This window comes from Lepidochelys olivacea (assembly GCF_965140295.1).
Source record: "Lepidochelys olivacea isolate rLepOli2 genome assembly, chromosome: 1".
In the NCBI taxonomy this organism is placed as follows: domain Eukaryota; kingdom Metazoa; phylum Chordata; order Testudines; family Cheloniidae; genus Lepidochelys; species Lepidochelys olivacea.
In genome coordinates this window covers 64,610,556-64,631,522 of record NC_140411.1, presented here as the reverse complement: position 1 = coordinate 64,631,522, position 20,967 = coordinate 64,610,556, and the positions used below count along the sequence as shown (strand labels likewise).

At 39.7% G+C, this 20,967-nt stretch overlaps 1 protein-coding gene across 1 annotated transcript in view; it reads right to left on the bottom strand.

Annotated features, from left to right (window-relative positions):
- VWA8 (von Willebrand factor A domain containing 8) overlaps positions 1 to 20,967 on the bottom strand; it is a 291,052-nt gene that overhangs the window by 16,542 nt on the left and 253,543 nt on the right. The window contains exons 40-42 of the mRNA XM_084611928.1: positions 11,408 to 11,516; positions 6,674 to 6,799; positions 4,925 to 5,083 (exon numbers count right to left, since the gene is read on the bottom strand). Coding sequence (XP_084468054.1) covers positions 4,925 to 5,083; positions 6,674 to 6,799; positions 11,408 to 11,516 — 394 coding nt within the window. The remainder of the gene's footprint in view (positions 1 to 4,924; positions 5,084 to 6,673; positions 6,800 to 11,407; positions 11,517 to 20,967) is intronic.

Sequence of the window (20,967 nt, the reverse complement as noted above, 5' to 3'; positions counted from 1 at the left end):
TGATGATCTGTAACCCACAGAGCGGGATCTGAGATTTTTAAGGCCAGAAGACAGCATTGCAATCATCTAGTTGGACTTCTTGCATAGCAGAGGTTATAAAACCTTGTCTAGTAATTTCTGCACCAAGGCACAATTATTTCTGTTTGAGCTACAGTCTATGTTTTAGAAAGACATCCAGCCTTTAAATCTAGACTTCAGGTGACAGAGAATCCAACATATGCCTTGGGAAGTTGTTTCAATGATTTATTGCTCTCACTCTTAAAAATGTGCACTTTCTTTGTCTCATCTAGTAGAAAAAGGTGTAACAAAATCCAATGGTTGCAAGCTGATGATAACAAGCCATCTACTATCGGAAATCACTTCTCCATATAGGCACTTGTAGATCTCTTAACCTTCTCTTGGACAAAATGACTGAGCTTCTAAAATCTCTATCAGGAACATTCTCCAGACCCGGTACTCATTCTTGTAGCTCTTTTATGAACCCTTTCCTATTTTTGGAAGTGTGGACATCAGAACCGACAAAATATTCCAGTAATGGTCTCACTAATGCTGTACACAGAGGTCATCCCACCTCTCTACTCCTATATGTTATTCCTCTGTTTATGCATTCAGTGATGGCGTTTGTCCTTTTAGCTAGAGCACTGCATTGAGAACTCATATTTAGTTGGTTAACTACCATTACCCTAAATCCTTTTCCATGTCCCTACTTTCCAGGATACTGACTCCTATCATGTAAGTGCGACCTACATTTGTTGTTCCTAGATGTATGGCCTTGCATTTGGCTGTATTAAATGAGCCCACCTTACCAAGCGATCCAGATGATTGCTCTCCATACCTGACCTACCCCTATCATTGTTTACCACTCTACCAATTCTTGTGTCATCTATTTTGCCAACAATGATTTTATATTTTTCTTCTCATATAAGGGAACTGACCAAGTACCAAAATTTAGAGGAGATGGCAACAAAAACTGGAACAAAGAAAAAAATTCTGGATCCTTAAACTGAAGACATTTGCAACTCAGGGTTTAAGGGTAACCAGCAAAGGAAAAAATAGGCTTTGTCTTTTAAAAATTTCTTTACTTTGATTAATGAAGGCCTGAAAGTTTGTTTTTCCTTGTTTCTTACATCAGAAATTCAAATCTTGTTTTGTCATTTCCCAGAAGATACTATGGAAGATTGGTAAGATTATGCCACCAGAGAAGCTATGTAAATAGGCTTAGAAGGAGTCGATTTTTATGGATAAATGTCGTAAATGTCAATTTCACCATACACACACAAACCCACTGCACATTATTTCCTTTGATTGTAACTGAAATTTATGGATGGGCAAAATAAGAACAGCCATACTGGGTCAGACCAAAGGTCCATCCAGCCCAGTATCCTATCTAGTGACAGTGGCCAATGCCAGGTGTCAGAGGGAGTAAACCTAACAGGTAATAATCAAGTAATCTCTGTCCTGACATCCATCTCCATCCTCTGACAAACACAGGCTAGGGACACCATTCCTTACCCATCCTGGCTAACAGCCATTAATGGACTTAACCTCCTTGAATTTATCCAGTTCTCTTTTAACTGTTATAGTTTTAGCCTTCACAACCTCCTCAGGCAAGGAGTTCCACAGGTTGACTGTGTGCTGAGTGAAGAAGAACTTCCTTTTATTTGTTTTAAACCTGCTGCCCATTAATTTAATTTGGTGGCCCCTAGTTCTTATATTATGGGAACAAGTAAATAACTTTTCCTTATTCACTTTCTCCACACCACTCATGATTTCATATACCTCTATCATATCTCCCCTTAGTCTCCTCTTTTCCAAGCTGAAAAGTCCTAGTCTCTTTAATCTCTGCTCATATGGGACCCGTTCCAAACCCCTAATCATTTTAGTTGCCCTTCTCTGAACCTTTTCTAATGTTAGTATATCTTTTTTGACATGAGGGGACCACATCTGTACGCAGTATTCAAGATGTGGGCGTACCATGGATTTATATAAGGGCAATACGATATTCTTTGTCTTATTCTCTATCCCTTTTTAAATGTTTCCTAACATTCCATTTAGTTTTTTGACTGCCGCTGCACACTGCGTGGCCGTCTTCAGAGAACTATCCACGATGACTCCAAGATCTTTCTCCTGATTTGTTGTAGCTAAATTAGCCCCCATCATATTGTATGTATAGTTGGGGTTATTTTTTCCAATGTGCATTACTTTACATTTATCCACATTACATTTCATTTGCCATTTTGTTGCCCAATCACTTAGTTTTGTGAGATCTTTTTGAAGTTCTTCACAGTCTGCTTTGGTTTTAACTATCTTGAGCAGTTTAGTATAATCTGAAAACTTTGCCACCTCACTGTTTACCCCCTTTTCCAGATCACTTATGAATAAGTTGAATAGGATTGGTCCTAGGACTGACCCTGGGGGAACACCACTAGTTACCCTTCTCCATTCTAAAAATTTACCATTTATTCCTACCCTTTGTTCCCTGTCTTTTAACCAGTTCTCACTCCATGAAAGGATCTTTCCTCTTGTCCCATGACAACTTAATTTACTTAAGAGAATTTGGTGAGAGACCTTGTCAAAGGCTTTCTGGAAATCTAAGTACACTATGTCCACTGGATCCCCCTTGTCCACATATTTGTTGACCCCCTCAAAGAACTCTAATAGATTAGTAAGACATGATCTCCCTTTACAGAAACCATGTTGAGTTTTGCATAACAATTTATGTTCTTCTATGTGTCTGACAATTTTATTCTTTACTATTGTTTCAACTAATTTGCTCGGTACTGATGTTAGACTTACAGGTCTGTAATTGCCAGGATCACCTCTAGAGCCCTTCTTAAATATTGGCGTTACATTACCTATCTTCCAGTCATTGGGTACAGTAGCTGATTTAAAGGACAGATTAAAAATCTTAGTTAATAGTTCCGCAATTTCACATTTGAGTTCTTTCAGAACTCTTGGGTGAATGCCATCTGGTCCCAGTGACTTGTTACTGTTAAGTTTCTCAATTAATTCCAAAACCTCCTCTAGCGACACTTCAATCTGTGACAATTCCTCTGATTTGTCACCTACAAAAGATGGCTCAGGTTTAGGAATCTCCCTAACATCCTCAGCCGTGAAGACTGAAGCAAAGAATTCATTTAGTTTCTCTACAATGACTTTGTCATCTTTAAGTGCTCCTTTTGTATCTCGATCGTCCAAAGGTCCCACTGGGTGTTTAGCAGGCTTCCTGCTTCTGATGTACTTAAAAACATTTTGTTATTACTTTTTGAGTTTTTGGCTAGCTGTTCTTCAAACTCCTTTTCGGCTTTTCTTATTACATTTTTACATTTAATTTGGCAGTGTTTATGCGCCTTTCTATTTACCTCATTAGGATTTGACTTCCACTTTTTAAAAGATGCCTTTTTATCTCTCAGTGCTTCTTTTACACGGTTGTAAAGCCACAGTGGCTCTTTTTTAGTTCTTTTACTGTGTTTTTTAATTTGGGGTATACATTAAGTTGAGCCTCTATTATGGTGTCTTTGAAAAGTGTCCATGCAGCTTGCAGGGATTTCACACTAGTCACTGTACCTTTTAATTTCTGTTTAACTAACCTCCTCCTTTTTGCATAGTTCCCCTTTCTGAAATTAAATGCCACAGTGTTGGGCTGTTGAGGTGTTCTTCCCTCTACAGGAATGCTAAATGTTATTATATTATGGTCACTATTTCCAAGCGGTCCTGTTATAGTTACCTCTTGGACCAGACACTGCACTCCACTCAGGACTAGATCGAGAGTTGCCTCTCCCCTTGTGGGTTCCCGTACCAGCTGCTCCAAGAAGCAGTCATTTAAAGAAAAATGCTGTTTGAGAACTTATTAGAGTTTGATTTAAGGATATTTACATTGTATATTTTGACATGTGATGTTGACAATTTATGTTTTAATGGTTATAAGGCTTTACCTTCTCAAATCTCAGTGTCTGTCATAAATAATTATTGTCTGATTCCCCTGTTTTCTGACACCCACATCTTCACAGAACTGTGAAAATTTAAATAGATAAAAATAGAAAAAAATGCATAAAAATAAACACCGAATCTGTCAAAATAAAAAAAAAACTGAATTCTGCCAAGTCAATATGTAAATAAAAATGGATTGACTGAGATAAGGACAGGATTTTTATTCATTCTATTTAAAACTTTTCATATTTTGTTTTGATTAACACCTATTTTAAGTTATATGCCTGAATAGCTGGAAGAAAGGTCTTTGCTAAATATCTGACACCTGTACCCTTTCAACTAAGGGCTGAGCTCTCATGCTTTGGTTCTCCAAGAATGACCTCCAGCAAAACAGGGAACTCCAGACCTGGCATCCTTATTTCTAAATTTAAGAAAACTTTTCAAGCCATATTTATATATCATAGAGAAGAAAAAGGGAGGAGGGCATAAACCCAATTTTTATTTCCCTTATGAATTATCTGAAATGAGGTTTGGGTCTTATACCAGTCAGTGTGAGAAATAGACACTTTTCTTATGTTCAGATCATCATAGCAGGATTGGAAACAATGGCGAGTGTAGCGGAGGGGAAGGACCTGGTTCTTCTTCCAGCATGTATGCATGGGTGTTTGAGCTCTGGTCACCAACAAAGGCTAGTCATGCTTGTGCGTGCATTGAGCTCATGTCCCTGTGTTTTATAGGCTTAAATATTTCTGTTTAAAAAAAAAAGTTTCATAAACTGAATCATAATCTGCACTCATAGTGTTCAGTGCTTCCTATCCAGGGGCTGGTATTATTTTCAGGCTGCTAGCAACAGATTTAATTAAGTCTGTATTTCCTTACATGAATGAATAATACTCTTTGGCGAGACAGAGTAATGAAATACTTTTTTCCACTGCCCGTACGCAGCCTGTGCAAGTACGCATTACCACTAAACTCCTGGCCCAGCTATAATTACCTTAAACTTGTGCTCGTAATTCTCAAAAGCTTCCATGACCATGCAGACAGCCTCCATGGAACGCTCTAGTCGACCATCTACCCCGTTAAAGCGATACATGCTGCCAGAAACATCCACTACCAGGCGCAGACGCTTAGGCTTCTGCTGAGGGCTCCCAAGCTATGAGAGAAAAGTACCAGAAAGAACTTTATGATTGGGAAAGCCACAGTTTTGATAAGAACAAAACACTTTAAAAGGAGTTATCACACACTTTTCAAAAACACTAGACAACAAAAACTCAGGCCATCTCTCTCTAGCAAGTTCAGATTATGTTTAAAAAAGGTGAAATTATTTGAATTTTTCTGATTAATAGTTGAGAAAAATTTATTTTAGATACCTGAATCTAGTCTCTCTCTTTCTCTGTTCTATATACTCAATGGCTGGAAACAAAATACGACGATTCCACACATTTATAGGGAAAATACCTTTGCTGCTATATTTCTAATTAACAACATTTTATTACAATAGAAGGAATCTCAAAAATCCAGTTTCTGCCAAGCGTCATAAGGGTAACGCCTCCTTGAATTATGGTACTAAAGGGGACTCCTATAAGGTTGTAAAGTTTGTCTGCTGAAGTTAATACCTTTTTAAAAATGTGTGAAGTCTTTTCCTGATTAACTCCTCAATTTTGTACATTCTGACTGTAAAGCTTTCCCCACTCCCACTTCCCCCTCTCCCTTAAATGTCTGTTTTAACAATTTCTGTCATACTAGATTCTGGAAAGGTATTTTATCCCATATGGAATGAGACAAGTCTGGATTCAAATGAAAGGCTATTAAAAGATGGTCTGGCAAAAAAACAAATATTTAAAACGTTTCTTTATCTGTAACTGATTTCCAAATATTTCTCTTTCATTCAGCTAACATTTGATAATTTTTAGTTTAGTTTCTTCTTTTTATTATTAATGCAAAGGACTGCAATATCAACTTCCCCCCCATCCCACTGAAGCCCATGTTTATATATTTTAATTCAAAATGTAAAATTTCCTTCTTAGCATTTTCCCTGCTCTTTTTATAATGTATTGAAAAATACAAAACCAGCACTTTGAAGAGTACTAGAAATTAGGATATTATAGCTTTTCCCTTACTGAGCTCTGATGTAGGATGGCTAGGCTGCATAAGCTGTTCAAAACAACAAATAGTGAGACCATGTAGCATGAAAAATAATTTAGAGAGAGTTGTATCAAATATGTATTTAGCTACTGAGAAGAAAGCTGTTCTAAATGATTGTTTGCAAAATAAAATTCCTTCATGTGTAAACTTTAAACATTAAAATTAAAAATAATCTGCTATATTAAATCTGGCTATTACAATATAATGATGATCAAGACAACTAGTCTTAAAGTTGCTTTGTTGGTGTGTGTCAACTGGTTTCTCTTTCAATGACTCTTTCAATTCTGACAAAAAATTTTCTGACGAACATCCAAAATGATGAGTAGTCATAAAATAGTAGATTTTTAAAAGCTTTTATTTAGGTTTTAATTATTCACTCATTTTCTCATTAATTTTATATTAGAATTGTTAATTTGCAAATCCGAAAACCTGAGTGCGGAAAGTTTTCTTATATCATGATAAAGTGTGTTAGTGAGGAAAGATGTGATGGTCATTTCATTTTATTTAAACTTGTTAACCATCTTTACTAGGCTAGTATAATGGAGCTCAAGAAACTAGTAAACTCGTTAGCTGCACCCATTAGTTATGGAATACTTACTTCTGGCTCAAGCTCTCCCCGTCGTTTATAAATGGCTTTTTCTCCTGTTAGTCCATCAATTATTTTGGCATCATCTAACTCTCCAATAGCTTGGTGTCTCAGCCATTGTCTTTCCTTACCCTTGGCCTACAAGAGAAAAGCATCCTTAATTCATTCAGTGCTGCTGGAACATTTTACACTGTTTAAGAGATACAGAACATGACACAAATATGGGTTTTCTTTGTAATTATGTGACAGCTCTGGCACAAGTTGGTGAAATCCGAACACATTTTCATCAATGCCTGGTCTCTCTTGCTGAGGGACTAATTATTGCTGACAAAGAATATATTTTTCTCCACAATTTTTGTCACTTCTAAGCCTTTTCACATACAGAATTTGAAATATGGACCATGTAATCTTTGCATTTTAATTGCAGATATGTTGGAAAATAGTACGCAAATGAATCTATGCAGAAATCCATAAAGCTAGAGGGACAGGCACAACAGAAGTGTTTTCCATCCAGGTATTGTGACAAAATGTATTGGATGACTAAAACAGAGGCAAAACTCAACGTTATCACGTAAAAATAGCTACACTGAAGGAGACATGCATCTGAAGAAGTGCGTTTGAAGTGGGTTTTTTACCCATGAAAGCTTATGTCCTAATAAATTTGTTAGTCTTTAAGGTGCCACCGGACTCCTCGTTGTTTTTATGTAATGGAGTATGAGTGGTTCCTTTTCTAACAGCATTCATAATAATCTGGTATGCAATTTACAATCAAAACATTGCAAATAGTAATAATCAAGAAATGCTAACAATGCAATCAAGAAATGCTAACAGCATTTTGGGCTGTATAACTAGGAGCATTGCCAGCAGATCCAGGGACTTGATCATTCCCCTCTATTCGGCATTCGTGAGGCCTCATCTGGAGTACTGTGTCCAGTTTTGGGCCCCACACTACAAGAAGGATGTTGAAAAATTGGAAAGAGTCCAGCGGAGGGCAACAAAAATGACTAGGGGGCTGGAACACATGACTTATGAGGAGAGGCTGAGGGAACTGGAATTATTTAGTCTGCAGAAGAGAAGAATGAGGAGGGATTTGATAGCTGCTTTCAACTACCTGAAAGGGGGTTCCAAAGAGGATGGATCTCAACTGTTCTCAGCGGTAGCAGATGACAGAACAAGGAGTAATGGTCTCAAGTTGCAGTGGGGTTGGATATTAGGAAAAACTTTTTCACTAGGAGGGTGGTGAAGCACTGGAATGGGTTATCTAGGGAGGCGGTGGAATCTCCTTCCTTAGAGGTTTTTAAGGTCAGGCTTGACAAAGTCCTGGCTGGGATGATTTAGTTGGGGATTGGTCCTGCTTTGAGCAGGGGGTTGGACTAGATGACCTCCTGAGATCCCTTCCAACTCTGATATTCTATGAGTCTCAGACAATGCACTTTTTGCAACCATGGTTGTTTGTGCATTGACTGTTAATACTGATGTACCATTCTCTACAGCTCAGTCCTGCAGTCCATACGCTAGTAATACTCCCACTGAAGTAAGCTCTGAAGACTGAAGAATTGGGTGCTTAGACAAAAATAATGTATTTAAGAACATTTTCAAAGGATAGTTTCACAATGACTTGCATGTCAGAGGGTCCATTTGAAGATAGCACAGTTTATTTGCTGAGTGTGGGTTTCATGTTTCACTTAATGTATGATCGGATTCACAGGATCTCCACTTTAACCCACTGGTCCTGGCAGTACAGCTGAGATTTTCATGGAAAGAGAGAATTATTTGGGAGTGAAATGGGATGGTTTGTGTGTGTCTGTCTCCCAACCTATGAGAAGTTGGACATTATACTCCTTTCCTGTAAATTCAACATCAGTGGGACTGGATTAAGGTGTAGGTATTATAGATCTTTGCTAGTGCTCCTGGAGTCACCTGATTATGAGGATAACAGGGCTTAAGTGTCCTCTTAATGGTCTCTCATTGTCCTCACAGACCCTGGTTCTTTCAACTGTTAGAAATGTCAGTTTGTCTTCTTTTGAAATTACCTCTCATCGGAAATCTTCTGAAGCAGGGACCATGCTTTGCCAATCCCAGAGAAGTTCAAGATGCACGCCTGGAATTTGAGAGGACAGATCTCTGAAACTTTGTACACTGTGGACAGCTATTTGATGACCCACAACAGTCCACAAAAAATTCTACATCCCAGCTCACTGCCTCTGGCATGTGTTCAAATGTAGGTGTTCTGAACATGTCCTCAGTTTGAAATCAGTTCTAGAAAAACCTACTTTTGGGTCTTAATTGATGGATTCATTAAAGGTCTGACCTTTAAAGCCTTACGTGTCCAGATGTCTTTGTTAGAAGTCTTCTGTTTACACTCTGGAAAAGGGATTTAGCTTAACACCCATACTTCTAGGTTCTCCAGGCAGTGAGAAAACCTCACCTTCCACTTCAAGCCCACATAGCCAACTGGATACTGAATTTCATAGTGGAACAACTGATGAAACAGGTGTCTTATTTCCCAGATGGGCAAGGACAAAGGTTTTAAAACTGTGAAAGCCACCATCTTCATACTGGTTGGGGAAGCAGTTGTAAATCTTGTATGAGACTGGGCAGAACTCATCCTTCTTATTCAAGAGCTCATTCTACAAGATCTACTTCCACTTCAGGAGCAGAGAGGAATATGAGGAAATCTGCAAAGCAAATGATTTTGGCATCTTTTCTGATTCATAAAGCATTACAAAGTGGAAGTCTCATCTTCCTCTGATGTTGCCTTAGGTCAATAAGTTTGCAGTCTGTCATCCTGCCTTGGTTCCTTTTCTGACTGTTTTAACTTCCAGATGATATATACACACCCTATCAAAATTTCACAAGTGATGGCCAGTTTGCCCTGTCTCACACAGAGAGACACACACGTGACAGGAACAATAAAATGGGCTGAGATAACATTTTGTTCACAGCATTGACTACAAGCATTTGAGCATGGATGGGTCTTTAACACACCAAGTTCTGAGGGCTGCTGTTCTTTCAAGTATTTGTGATCTACTTCCTCTTGGTCGACAGCAAGAGAAAAACAGCAGAAGGCAATAAAGTTTCAGCTTCACTGAGCATATTCTTAATTAGTTTAGTTATTGTTTACACTGACAAAGTTATAGCTTTGAGGATATTCACTACTGAAGGAAAAGATGTGTGGAAAGAAAATGTTTTGACTAGCGGCATGGTTCACACTAATCCTATTCTCTTAGTCATTTTCAGAGATGTGTTTCAGGTGATGATAGCTTCTTCTTGAAGATGTTTGCTATTCTGATTATGCATTAATTAAAAGTATTTGAGTTGTAAACATCTTAAGGGAAAAACGAGTTGACATTGTTCTTTTCCTGCTAAAATTTGAACTGGTTTCTTCTCCAAAACACTGCTAAATTATTTAAAATATTCAATGACTATCCCTTCTATGTAGAATTGCATACAGTTCCTATTCTATCTACAAAATAAAAGCAAAACAAAAACACACCAATATGTTTTCAATATATTTTGTAAATGCATGTGATGCTGCTAAAATAGAAAGAGCAAACTGTGCCTGAAAACTCTCAAGGAAAAAAACTATTTTTCCATAATGATTTTCAGCTGTTTCTATGTCAATAAAATGATGGCCCATCTTTAAAGGATTCACGATAAAGCAAGAGACAAGTAAACAAATATTAGGGTCTGAATAATATAAACAATGTGCACACATTATGCAATCATAATAAGTTTAAATTTGTCTTTATTTCAAACTTAATTTGAAAAGTTATGAATTTGTATGTCTAGTTATTGCAGTTTATAATACCTCCCAAAGTTAGAAAGTGATTGAGGATTTTTAAGGAGCTTATTTTTCAAAACCATAATTACATAGTAAAATTTGACCTAAAAGTGACACCACTTTTAATTGCACCACTGACTTTATATTCCTGAAATAAGGAATGTCTGCCTGATAAGTTAACTAGTTCTATGTTTTCTCATCTCTAGTGCTATCGCCACCTGCTCCCATTAAAAATGTAAAAATTCTTTCCTTTTTCCAACTTTCTTCACTTTTATCTTGAAATGAATATTCTTGTTTTTGTTTACAGTGTTTGTGTACCAGCATTGCTGGAAGCTAGCACAGTTCTATGGTTAATTAACTGATAATACAGCAAACAAAGGCAATAAAGGACAAACTTTCTTGTTGGTTATGTCCTACATAAAGAGAGCAGCTATTTTTATTTTTAAATGTGCCAATGTTTCTTTTAAACTGAGTCAAATTTAAGCTTTATAAATTTAAGCTTTCTGCTACACATAGTTGGATGCCTGAAAAGCTATGACCAGGCAGGAGCCATGGGCCCCCTATGAAAATCTGCCTTATTCACACTTCTGAGCCACAGGGGGGCTCCAGGACAGAATCAGGGACACGGAATGGGATCCATGCATTGTCACACACATCCTTCTCATCTCCCAATATCTCCTCTCTCACTCGGTTTAATTGTGCTTCTAAAAAGTCATCCCTGTGGTGAGTTGTGTGGGAATCCTGATTCTTGGGTGGCCAGAACACAGGTCCACTTTAATGCTGTTTTTGAAATAGTCACATATTCCTGTGTTTGCCCTAATTGTATGTAGGACCTGAATTTGCTCTTGACTCCCAATGATAATATTAATCAAATAGTGATATAATGTTAAAGCACAGTTGGTAACATTTTGGTCCTAATCTAGTGAGTTGACAGTTCCCTTTACCAATGAATCAAGTGTTACCTGCAGATTGTCTAGGATGATTCGGAGAGACTGAACTTGTCTTCGGACAGCTCCAGAGAACCTTTCATAAGTAGACGCATCATATTCACTCATCTGGATCTCCTTTAATCTGAAGCAAGAAAGAGGCTAAAAGATTAAGAATGGAACCGCGAAAAAGCATCTAATCCATTTCTACAGGGAGGGGTAAATTTATTTGTTGATAATAGTGTGACAGACCCAGACCAGTGGGGTGCGGGAGTCTGGTAGAAGGCAAATATACTGGCCACTGGATGAACAGTTTTCTGTTCCCTGAGTGACCAGAGCAGGGGCTGCACTAGAGCAATCAGGAACCTGTTAGAACCAATTAAGACAGGCAAGCCAATTAAGACACCTGGAGCCAATTAAGAACATACTAGAATCAATTATGGCAGGAAGACTAATCAGGACACCTGGTTTAAAAAGGACCTCCCATTAGTTAGTGGAGGGTGTGCAAGGAGCGAGAAGGTGTGCTGCTGGAGGACTGAGGAATACAAGCATGATTAGGCTTCAGAAGGAAGATCCTGCCGTGAGAATAAAGAAGGTGCTGGGGGAGGCCATGGGGAAGTAGCCCAAGGAGTTGTAGCTGTAGCTGTCATGCAGCTGATATAGGAGATATAGACAGATGCTATCCACAGGGCCCTGGGCTGGAACCCGGTGTTCCTCCCCATCCCCACCCAACTCCTCATTAGACACAGGAGGAGTTGATCTTGTCTGTGAGCAACACCAGAAGGGAAGGTCTAATTTGGAAAGGATTGTCCCACTAGGTGGGACAACAGAGACTGAGGAGACTGTTCTCCATTTCCCCCATGCTGGCCAGTCATTAGGTTAGCTGAGTGAACAGCAGGTTTGAGCCTCTAGCAAAAGTGGCCAAACTGAAGGCTGCCGTGAACCTCTGAGGTGAGTAAATCCACCAAAAAGCACAGGACCCACCAAAGCAGAGGAGGAACTTTGTCACAATAGCTAAACTCAAACAACAATGGACAGACTTTGAGGAGTAGCAGCTGCTTTTGTTGAGTTCTGAAGAGACAGTTAATAACCGATGTTCACAAAGCCTACATCACATTTAATATGTATGGAGGGTACTAATCCTTTAGCAGTCTCAGATCCTTTTGTTTTAGTGATTAGGCTGCAAGTCATATACTTTAACAACTGTGATAAAATTACACAACAGTTGCTTGCTCAGGTGTTGCTATATGTACATAAAGGGAGTTGTCAAGGTGTGTATTTTTTACCTCATTTGTAATGCATTTTAAACATTCTGGGTAACCAACATTTAACACAAAGATAAGGTTAAGTAGTGCTCTGCAAGTCTGTCCTGGTAGACCTAAAACTAGTTAGTACCTTTTAAACACCCTTTACAAAATAAAGAAACCTCAGAACAAATGGAAAGTTTTGAACAAATGTTTAAAAGAATTGCTCCTAAACAAAGAAGGCAGAACACAGAGCTTAGTGTTGTTAGAAGGTCTAAAATAGAGAATTATTTCTGAGCTGCTGATACTGGTATATATATTTTATACCATTTCCTGTAGGGCTGGTCTACACACACATGTTCTACTGCTTTATCTGTTTCTAAGCATACAGTGAAAGCAGTGCAACACCCTACTGTGGATGCAGTTACACTGGTACAAAGGTGTTTATATCTGTATGGCTTATTTCCAGTAGAAGCACCTTTATACCAGTACAATTGCATCCACGCCAGGGGGCTGCACTGCTTTAACAATATTGATTTTTAATCAGATATAGTTAAAGTGGTACAAAAACTGCAGGTAGACTAGGTGAGGTACAACTTAATTTGCTATTACAAGATACTTGCCTCAAGCATATTATATTGTAACATGAATTCTACAGATGCATGAGGGCAGTGGTTCTCAAACTAGGGCTGCTGCTTCCCGCAGCCCCCATTGGCTTGGGGCGGCAAACTGTGGCCAGTGGGAGCCGCAATCGGCCAAACCTGCGGAAGCAGCAGGTAAACAAACCGGCTTTACCTGAACAAGCAGCGGCCCTAGTTTGAGAACTACTGCATTAGGGCCTAATCCAACTTGCAGTGAAAGCAATAGAAAGACTCCCATTGCCTTCAGTGGGAGTTGGATCAGTTCTTTAATGAATAATGTTGAAACAAAGATTACAACTTTGTTTTTTACTATGATCTAATGTTTTTCTACACTGAATTATACACTTTGTGAGACAGTCGTTACAGAAGATTATTACAGCACCATAGCTAGGAAGAGGAAAATTCTCAATATTGTGCACTGAGACAAAATAGGTGAGGTAAAATCTTTTATTGGACCAACTTCACAGAGCTCTTGTTTAGGTGTGGGGAAGGTAACCAGAGTGTCTAAGCAGGCCGTCCCTAGCTATTGTGGGGCCCTACATAGCCGGCCCACAAGCCCCAAGCCAGTGAGTGCAGGCCCAGCCCTGCTGCACTCCTCAGGGGCGGGGCGGAGCAGAGCTTTAGGGAAGGGGTGGAGTGGGGGTAGGAAGAGGCAGGGCTGGGGTGGAGGCCATGGGGAAGAAGCGGGGCAGGGGCTGGAGCAGCAAGCAGCTGCGCAGGGCACCAGGAAATTTGGTGCCCCAAATTTCCTGGTGCCCTACGCATCTGCATACTTTGCGCATGGGTAAGGACGGCTCTGCATGTAAGCTAAATACAAGTTGGGACAGATCGTAAAGCATAAGGTGTTCACACATGCTGAAAGACACCACTTAAAATGAAGTTGGCAGTTATTGGTTAGCAAGTGGGTCAAGGGCATGTGTGGTGTTGTGATGATCCATAAAACCAGTCTCTGCTGAGTTCATGGTTTTTAGTGTGTAGCAGAGTTATCTTGTGTCTCGTATCCTGGGAACAACACGGCTACTGCAAACAACATTGTGCACTGGCATTTACCTTGGTGACTCCTGGAATCTGAGTTTAATACCTTCGCAACCCAGAGAAAATGTATCTCCTAAATATTAAACTAAAGATCATGTTTTACTATAGTAGTCTATGCGATGTTGTATTATTTAAATGCACCAAATGGACCAAAGGTATTAACATAATCATTCACTGCCCAACATTAAACAGTGTTAAAGGTCTGAAGTTTGATATACAGAGACCTCAGCCTGCTTTGTATAATGGCAAACTTACCATTAAAAATCCTTTTAACCTTTGAAATGTAAAGAATTAAGTAAGGCTTTCATTTTAACCACAATTCTTGTTCCCTTTCCCTTTAGCTGAAGAGAGTTTTTAGAAGGAAAATCCCCATTGTTTCAGAGTCTCTTGGAAGGTAAAAACTATTCTTCTGAGGGAAAGAGAAGAAGTTAGTTGAGATGAGCTAAAGCTGTTGTTACTGCTGTTTTAAAGTCCAATACCGTTTTATCTCAGGTGGTGTTTCGGACACAGCTGGGATTCAGCTGGATACAAATCTTACATTAAACATTAAAAATTTTAAAACAAAGTTTTGTTTGAAATGAACTTTGAAAATAATCGCTTGTTTGCTGAAGTGCCATCTTCTGAGAGAGTCACACATTGGGCTGCCAAAAATATTGCATTAATTTAGATGGAAGAAATGGGCCAAGGTGTGAACATAACTGTCCAACATTAAATAGTGTTAAATTCTGTTCCGTCTCCCTTTAGCTGGAGAGAGTTTTAGAAGAAAAAAAACCCCATTTGACAGTCTCTAAGATGGTACCGAAGACGGTAAATCTGTCCTTTTGAGGAAAAGAGAAGAAATTAGTTGAGATGAGCTGGAGCTGTTTGTTGCTGCAGCTGCTGCTAAAGTCCGACAGATCCCGTTTCATCTCAGGTGGGTTTGGGATTCAGCTGGAGCTGGTAGGAGTGGTGATGTCATCTGGATCCCTCTCTCTGCCTCAATTTGGTCAAGACACCTCAGAATTAGGACAAAGCTGGTCTAGGGTCTCAGGACATGGTGCGGGAGGCAGCCATGATGGAGAAGCTCACTCTAGTAGCCTCCATCTGGATTCTTCTCTATTCCACCCCTCCAAAGTCTTTCTTTAAGAACCCACAAAGGGAATGGTGGGAATAGCCCATCCCCTCATTATTTTGTCCATCAATTAAGTCTAATATCAGACACACCAATTCTGGTTCATTAATTTCCAGTTCCACAGATTCTGTTTTTACCAAAAATGAATTTAACAGTCCTTGAACAATATGAGTAGGCCTTTTCGTTTAAACTAATTTAGCTTTTCTATCTCCTTTTTGTATTTTTTCCCCATCAACACTAGTTATTACAGGTTATTGTGACAACTTGTGAACTTTCACATACTTTTTACAGTTGAGTTCATGAGAGTAAATTTATAGGCCCAATTATCACAACAGTGACCATCCACTATGAAAGTCCACCTGCCAGAAGTAGCTTGATTACACTACTCTATTAACATTCACATGTCTCTCCAAATATTTACAAAGGATTGTCTCAAATGTCAAGGTGGATGCTGCATGAAAAATGATACAATCAGCAGACTGCAGTCTATTAGTTTGATGTCTACAATTACAGTGGCTCTACCAGTTATCCTCTCCCTACAGAGGGGAATTTTACTGCAAGATTAATAAGAAAACCAGTGCTTAGTCTAGAATTAAAAACAGTTCAGCAAAAGAGCTATGCAATATCTGAGGTTTTGCATAAGTTGTCTGATCTTTGAGAGCTCAAAAAACACATTGTGCTTACAGGTATGGATGAACAGTATGATCACATTACACATAAAAATGCACCATGTGTTATTTTAGTTACGATGAAAACTGGAAATAATATGACCGGTTGTAACAGCTTTCTGAAAAATCTCTTGTAAGGTGTGTGGAACTCTCAGGGGATTCTAGAAGTTGAAACTGGGGTGGAGAGTAGCAGAATAAACAGAGACCACTTTTATTCAACTGATAATGTCAGTGATTTGATGTGTTTTCCATAGCCAGTACATTTCAGCCAGGAAATTTCAGGAGTGATAATTTTAAATCCTAGCCTCCCACTCAGAACTGCTAAACAGGCTGCACTATATTTAAGTAGTCCTTTCAGATAATTACATATAAACAGTGAATCTTGCAATTCACTTCACTCTTTCCTTAGTCTAGACCCCAACCTTTCTTGGACTATGCAGCAGGTTCCTTACTAGTTCCTATTACCACTCAGTAAACTTGACAGTAATATTATTATTTATTATTTGCATTATTGTAGTGCCTAGGAGCTTTAGTCATGACCATTCTGATAAGGCTTTTTGAGGTTTGTGGTCTTACATTGGCCTGGAGAGGGTACCAGCCTTCTTTCAATGTCTTGTAGATTACTGAGGGAAATGGAGGCGTTTGCTTGGCATATGTTGACAACATTTGTATTTTTAGCCGAATCTGGGAAGAATGTATGTCCCAGGTTAGGAGGCTTCTCCACTGCCTTAGGGAGGCAGGACTGGCTGTAAAGGTAGAAAAGTATAAAGCGGAGTAGTAGAAGCGACTTATCTGGGACACAGTCTGGGGAGTGGTCTCATGAAGCCAGACCCTGCAAAGATGGAGGCCATTAAGGACTGACCCGCTCTCAAAATAAAAAAAACAAAAACAGGCCCACTCCTTTATTTGATGGTGGGGTTTTACAGGAGATTTGTACCCCTACTTTAACTCCCTAGCTGCTCCTATCATTGAATTATAAAAGGGTAAGTCAGACAAAGTAGTTTGGATGGAACAGTGTCAAACAGCTTTCTGTGAACTGAAGGAAACCCTAAGCAAAGATCCAGTTCTGGTAAACCCAGATTTTCACAAACCCTTTATGGTCTTCACGGATACCTCAGACACTGTGTTGATGCAGACTAATGCTTAGGAAGAGACATCCATTTGCACAGCTAAGCACAAAAGTGCTCCCCAGGGAAAAGAATTATGCAGCTATTGAAAAGTAATGTCTTGCAACTGTGTGGGCTCGTAAGAGGATGCATGGAAGAAGATCTGTAAGGGTGGCACTTTATTGTATATGGATCGCTTGCCTGGCTCAATCATCTGAAAGCTTCTAATGCCAGGTTGTTATGGACTATAACCCTCCATAATTATGATTATGGAAGTAATTCATATTAAGGGGAATGCAAGTATTATTGCTTGTGTGTTGTCCCACGGTGCTTGACTGTCTCTAAATCACTGGGAGTAATCCCGCTCAGTTTGTTCTTAAAGGGGGAAGAGATGTGGATCTTGGAGGAATTTTTGTAATATTTTTATGAAGCATTATTCAGTTTACCCACTGACTTTGTATGTCTAGCCACTGAGTGTGAAGGGATTAATTTCTTCTCTGGGACAAGAGGAACAAGAGAGATGTTGGAATCATATAGGTGTCAGCCTGTCTGGGTGGGACCAAAATGCACCATCAAGAACTGAATGGAATCAGTACAGATAAATGGAGAGACAATGGAAGACCCAAGGACTGGACATTAACTTGTGAACACAGCATAGCCGCATCTGGAGACAAAGCATATGTCTACACTGCAACGTAAGCCCAGGGTGTGTGGGGCTCAAGCATGCAGACTTGGTGTTTGTAAATCAAGGCCTGAGAGTCTATGCTGATTTAGAATTTCTGGATTCTGGTCTCTCACCTGCACTCATGCATTTACACTGTACTTCGCAGGCCCGAGTCAAACCAGTCTATCCCAGGCTTCCTAGCACCCTCCCGAGCTGTAGCCACTCTAGCCCTTGTTTGTGGTGCAGTGTAAGAAAACTTGACTGCCCATCCCATGGTAGTTTACAGGAAGTTGTTGCAGCCTCTAATACATCGTGCAGGGCCATGTTTTGGGTCTGCATGCCTCTGGCAACTGGAGCCAGCAACAAGGAGTCACCACCATCTATCCTGCTTGGGCTGGAGTCTGAGCCCAGGCTTACATTCCAGTGTAGACTACCCAAAGGGATCAGGTATAAACAAACCGGGGCTTAAGCTGCACACAGATAGAGACAATGGACTCCAGCAAACCATGGAAAGTTGGAGCAATTGCTTCAGTCAATGCAGACTCTGACTTAAACTTGGCATTTCCATGCAAACCTAAGGACTTTCAAAGGGTTGATTTCAGTTGACTAATAAATGCTGGCTTATTCTGAAAAGGCTACCCTGCATTGCTCCCTGCAGGGGTAAAATCTCTAACAGGAGTCTGAATTCATTTGGACTTAGTGGAGAGTGCACTATGATAAACAAGGGTGTTGTGACCCAAAGGGCCCAGTCTTGGAGTCATGAGACTGCATCATCCTTGTAAAAGCCAAACTGAAAGCCTGGCAATAACAGGAGTACACCCAAAGGGACTGTCTGAAGGCTGGGACGTCAAACCCCATGTAGATCCATGATAGCTGGTGACAGACTGTCAGGTACTGGATACAACAGTAGTATTTTGCAACAAGTTACTGTAACAGCTAAAACGCGGTAAGTCAAAGGAAACAGTAAGGAAAATGGTGTTTAATCAGCTCCATAAGGAAGATTATACAGCCGTTTAGTAAGAAAAGGTTGTGTTGGAAAAGCTAACCAAGTCACAGCTGATTGAACTGCTTGAGAAGGATAATTAGGCCAAGAACCATGGTCCAGTTCCAGACAAAATTTCAAGTAAGCAGCCCAACTCGTCAGCGTCAGTCAGAAGGGACAGAGGCCCAGCTATCTCGGAGGGCAGAGGAGAGTCCAAGGAGGACTGCTGCAGTGTTATACAGAATCAATGTGGTTTCAAGCTCCCAGAGTGGGCCAAATACAGTACTGTGTGTATAAGTCAGTGGTGGGCAACCTGCGGCCCGTCAGGATAATCCACTGGAGGGACACAAAACAGTTTGTTTACATTGACCGTCCTCAGGCACGGCCACCTGCAGCTCCCAGTGGCTGCAGTTTGCTGTTCCCAGCCAATGGGAGCTGTGTGAAGTGGTGAGGGCCACAGAAATGTGCTGGCTGCTGCTTCCCACAGCTTCCATTGGCCGGGAACTGCAAACCGCAGCCACTTGAAGCTGCAGGCAGCCGTACCTGCGGACGGTCAATGTAAACACTGTTTCGCGGCCAACCAGCGGATTACCCTGACGAGCCATGTGCGGCCCATGGGCCGTAGGTTGCCCACCACTGGTATAAGTCCTGGGACTTTAATAATCCATGAGTTGTTGATGGTGCAGATATTCAGGTTCTATAGCACGCAGCTGCAACATTCCCATGTCAACTATTTGTAGGCGCTAGCCTTCCCCGGTAAGAAGGATAATATTCTGAAAAGGAGTAACTGGGGGAAGGGAAAAAACATAAAAGCATGTTGGAGGGAGGTAGAGAGGGGTGTGTGTATGCATCTGTATGTATAATACAAAAAGCTACAAAAATGTCAAAATATTTCATAGCTAACCGCAATAGTTGAGTCATTTTGAAGAACAGAGATATATAAACAGTGAGGTAATTTACCAACATCAGGTTCTATAAATAAATGAATAAAATATTGTACAAAAAGGAAATAAAACTGGGGTGGGTGTACATATTGCCAGTTGAAGTAAGTTTTTCTAAAAAGCCATTTTGTTTCATAGAATCATCGAAGATTAGGGTTGGAAAAGACCTCAGGAGGTCATCTAGTCCAACCTAATAATACTAATGCCTAATAATACTAATAATAATACTAATAATAATACAACCTAATAATAATAATGGTAATAAAATACTGCTGAAAATAAAGGTTTGAGCTGAGTGCTAAAGAGCTAAATTGTTAATTAAACAAAAATCTAATGATTCAACAGTGCAGTGCACATTCTATATTTAATACCCCCAAGAAAACAATAATAAAAATTGTTTATATATCTGTGTAAGCAAGTGGCATTCCCACACTGCTTAAATAACAGCAGATGTCAGTTCCTGATGGAGCTTCTCCAGAACTTAGTGGTTTCTAGGATGGATTTTACTCTCCATCTAGTAGTTCCTTCTGTCCTAGTGACACTCTCAAACTGTCTTATAGCCTGGGTGGGAAATAATAGAACCCACTTGGTCTGGCTGCCAATATGAGTCAGCAGAAGAACTCTGCATCTTTATGCAACATACCACAGTTTGACACTAGGGGTGAGTCAGCAGAAATGTGCTAAATTTCTATGCATGGTCTTAGAACCTGACACACTATGCATCTAAAAGCCATTACACATCATGCTAATGCTGGTAAGAACTCTGGTCCTCTTAAGAAAGTCATCTGAGTTATGACAATTTATATGAGCCAAAGACTTGGCCCTAGATCCTTTAAAAATAAGCTATTTTGCTTTTCAAAGATAATTTTCAAAGCAGTTTAAAGGGACTGTTTGTTGGATACTGAAGCTTTACAATGATGGATTTTTACCATCTGTATATAATCTGAATTCTTCATAATTTAAATGGGAATTTGTATATGGTTATGACATTTTTCATAAGAGTAGGAGCATTTACATCAAGGACCTGGCCAAATTCTCACTCAGGTAATTACAAACTGCCCACACAAATCACCCTAGCATTTTAATAGTGTGGTTTCAATAAGATATAGTTTTCTTCACTTCCTGTCTTAAACTGTGAAACAGTATGAAGGTGTACTGGTAAACAGCTGTGATTACTGTATGCAGTGTTGTTGTAGCCATGTTG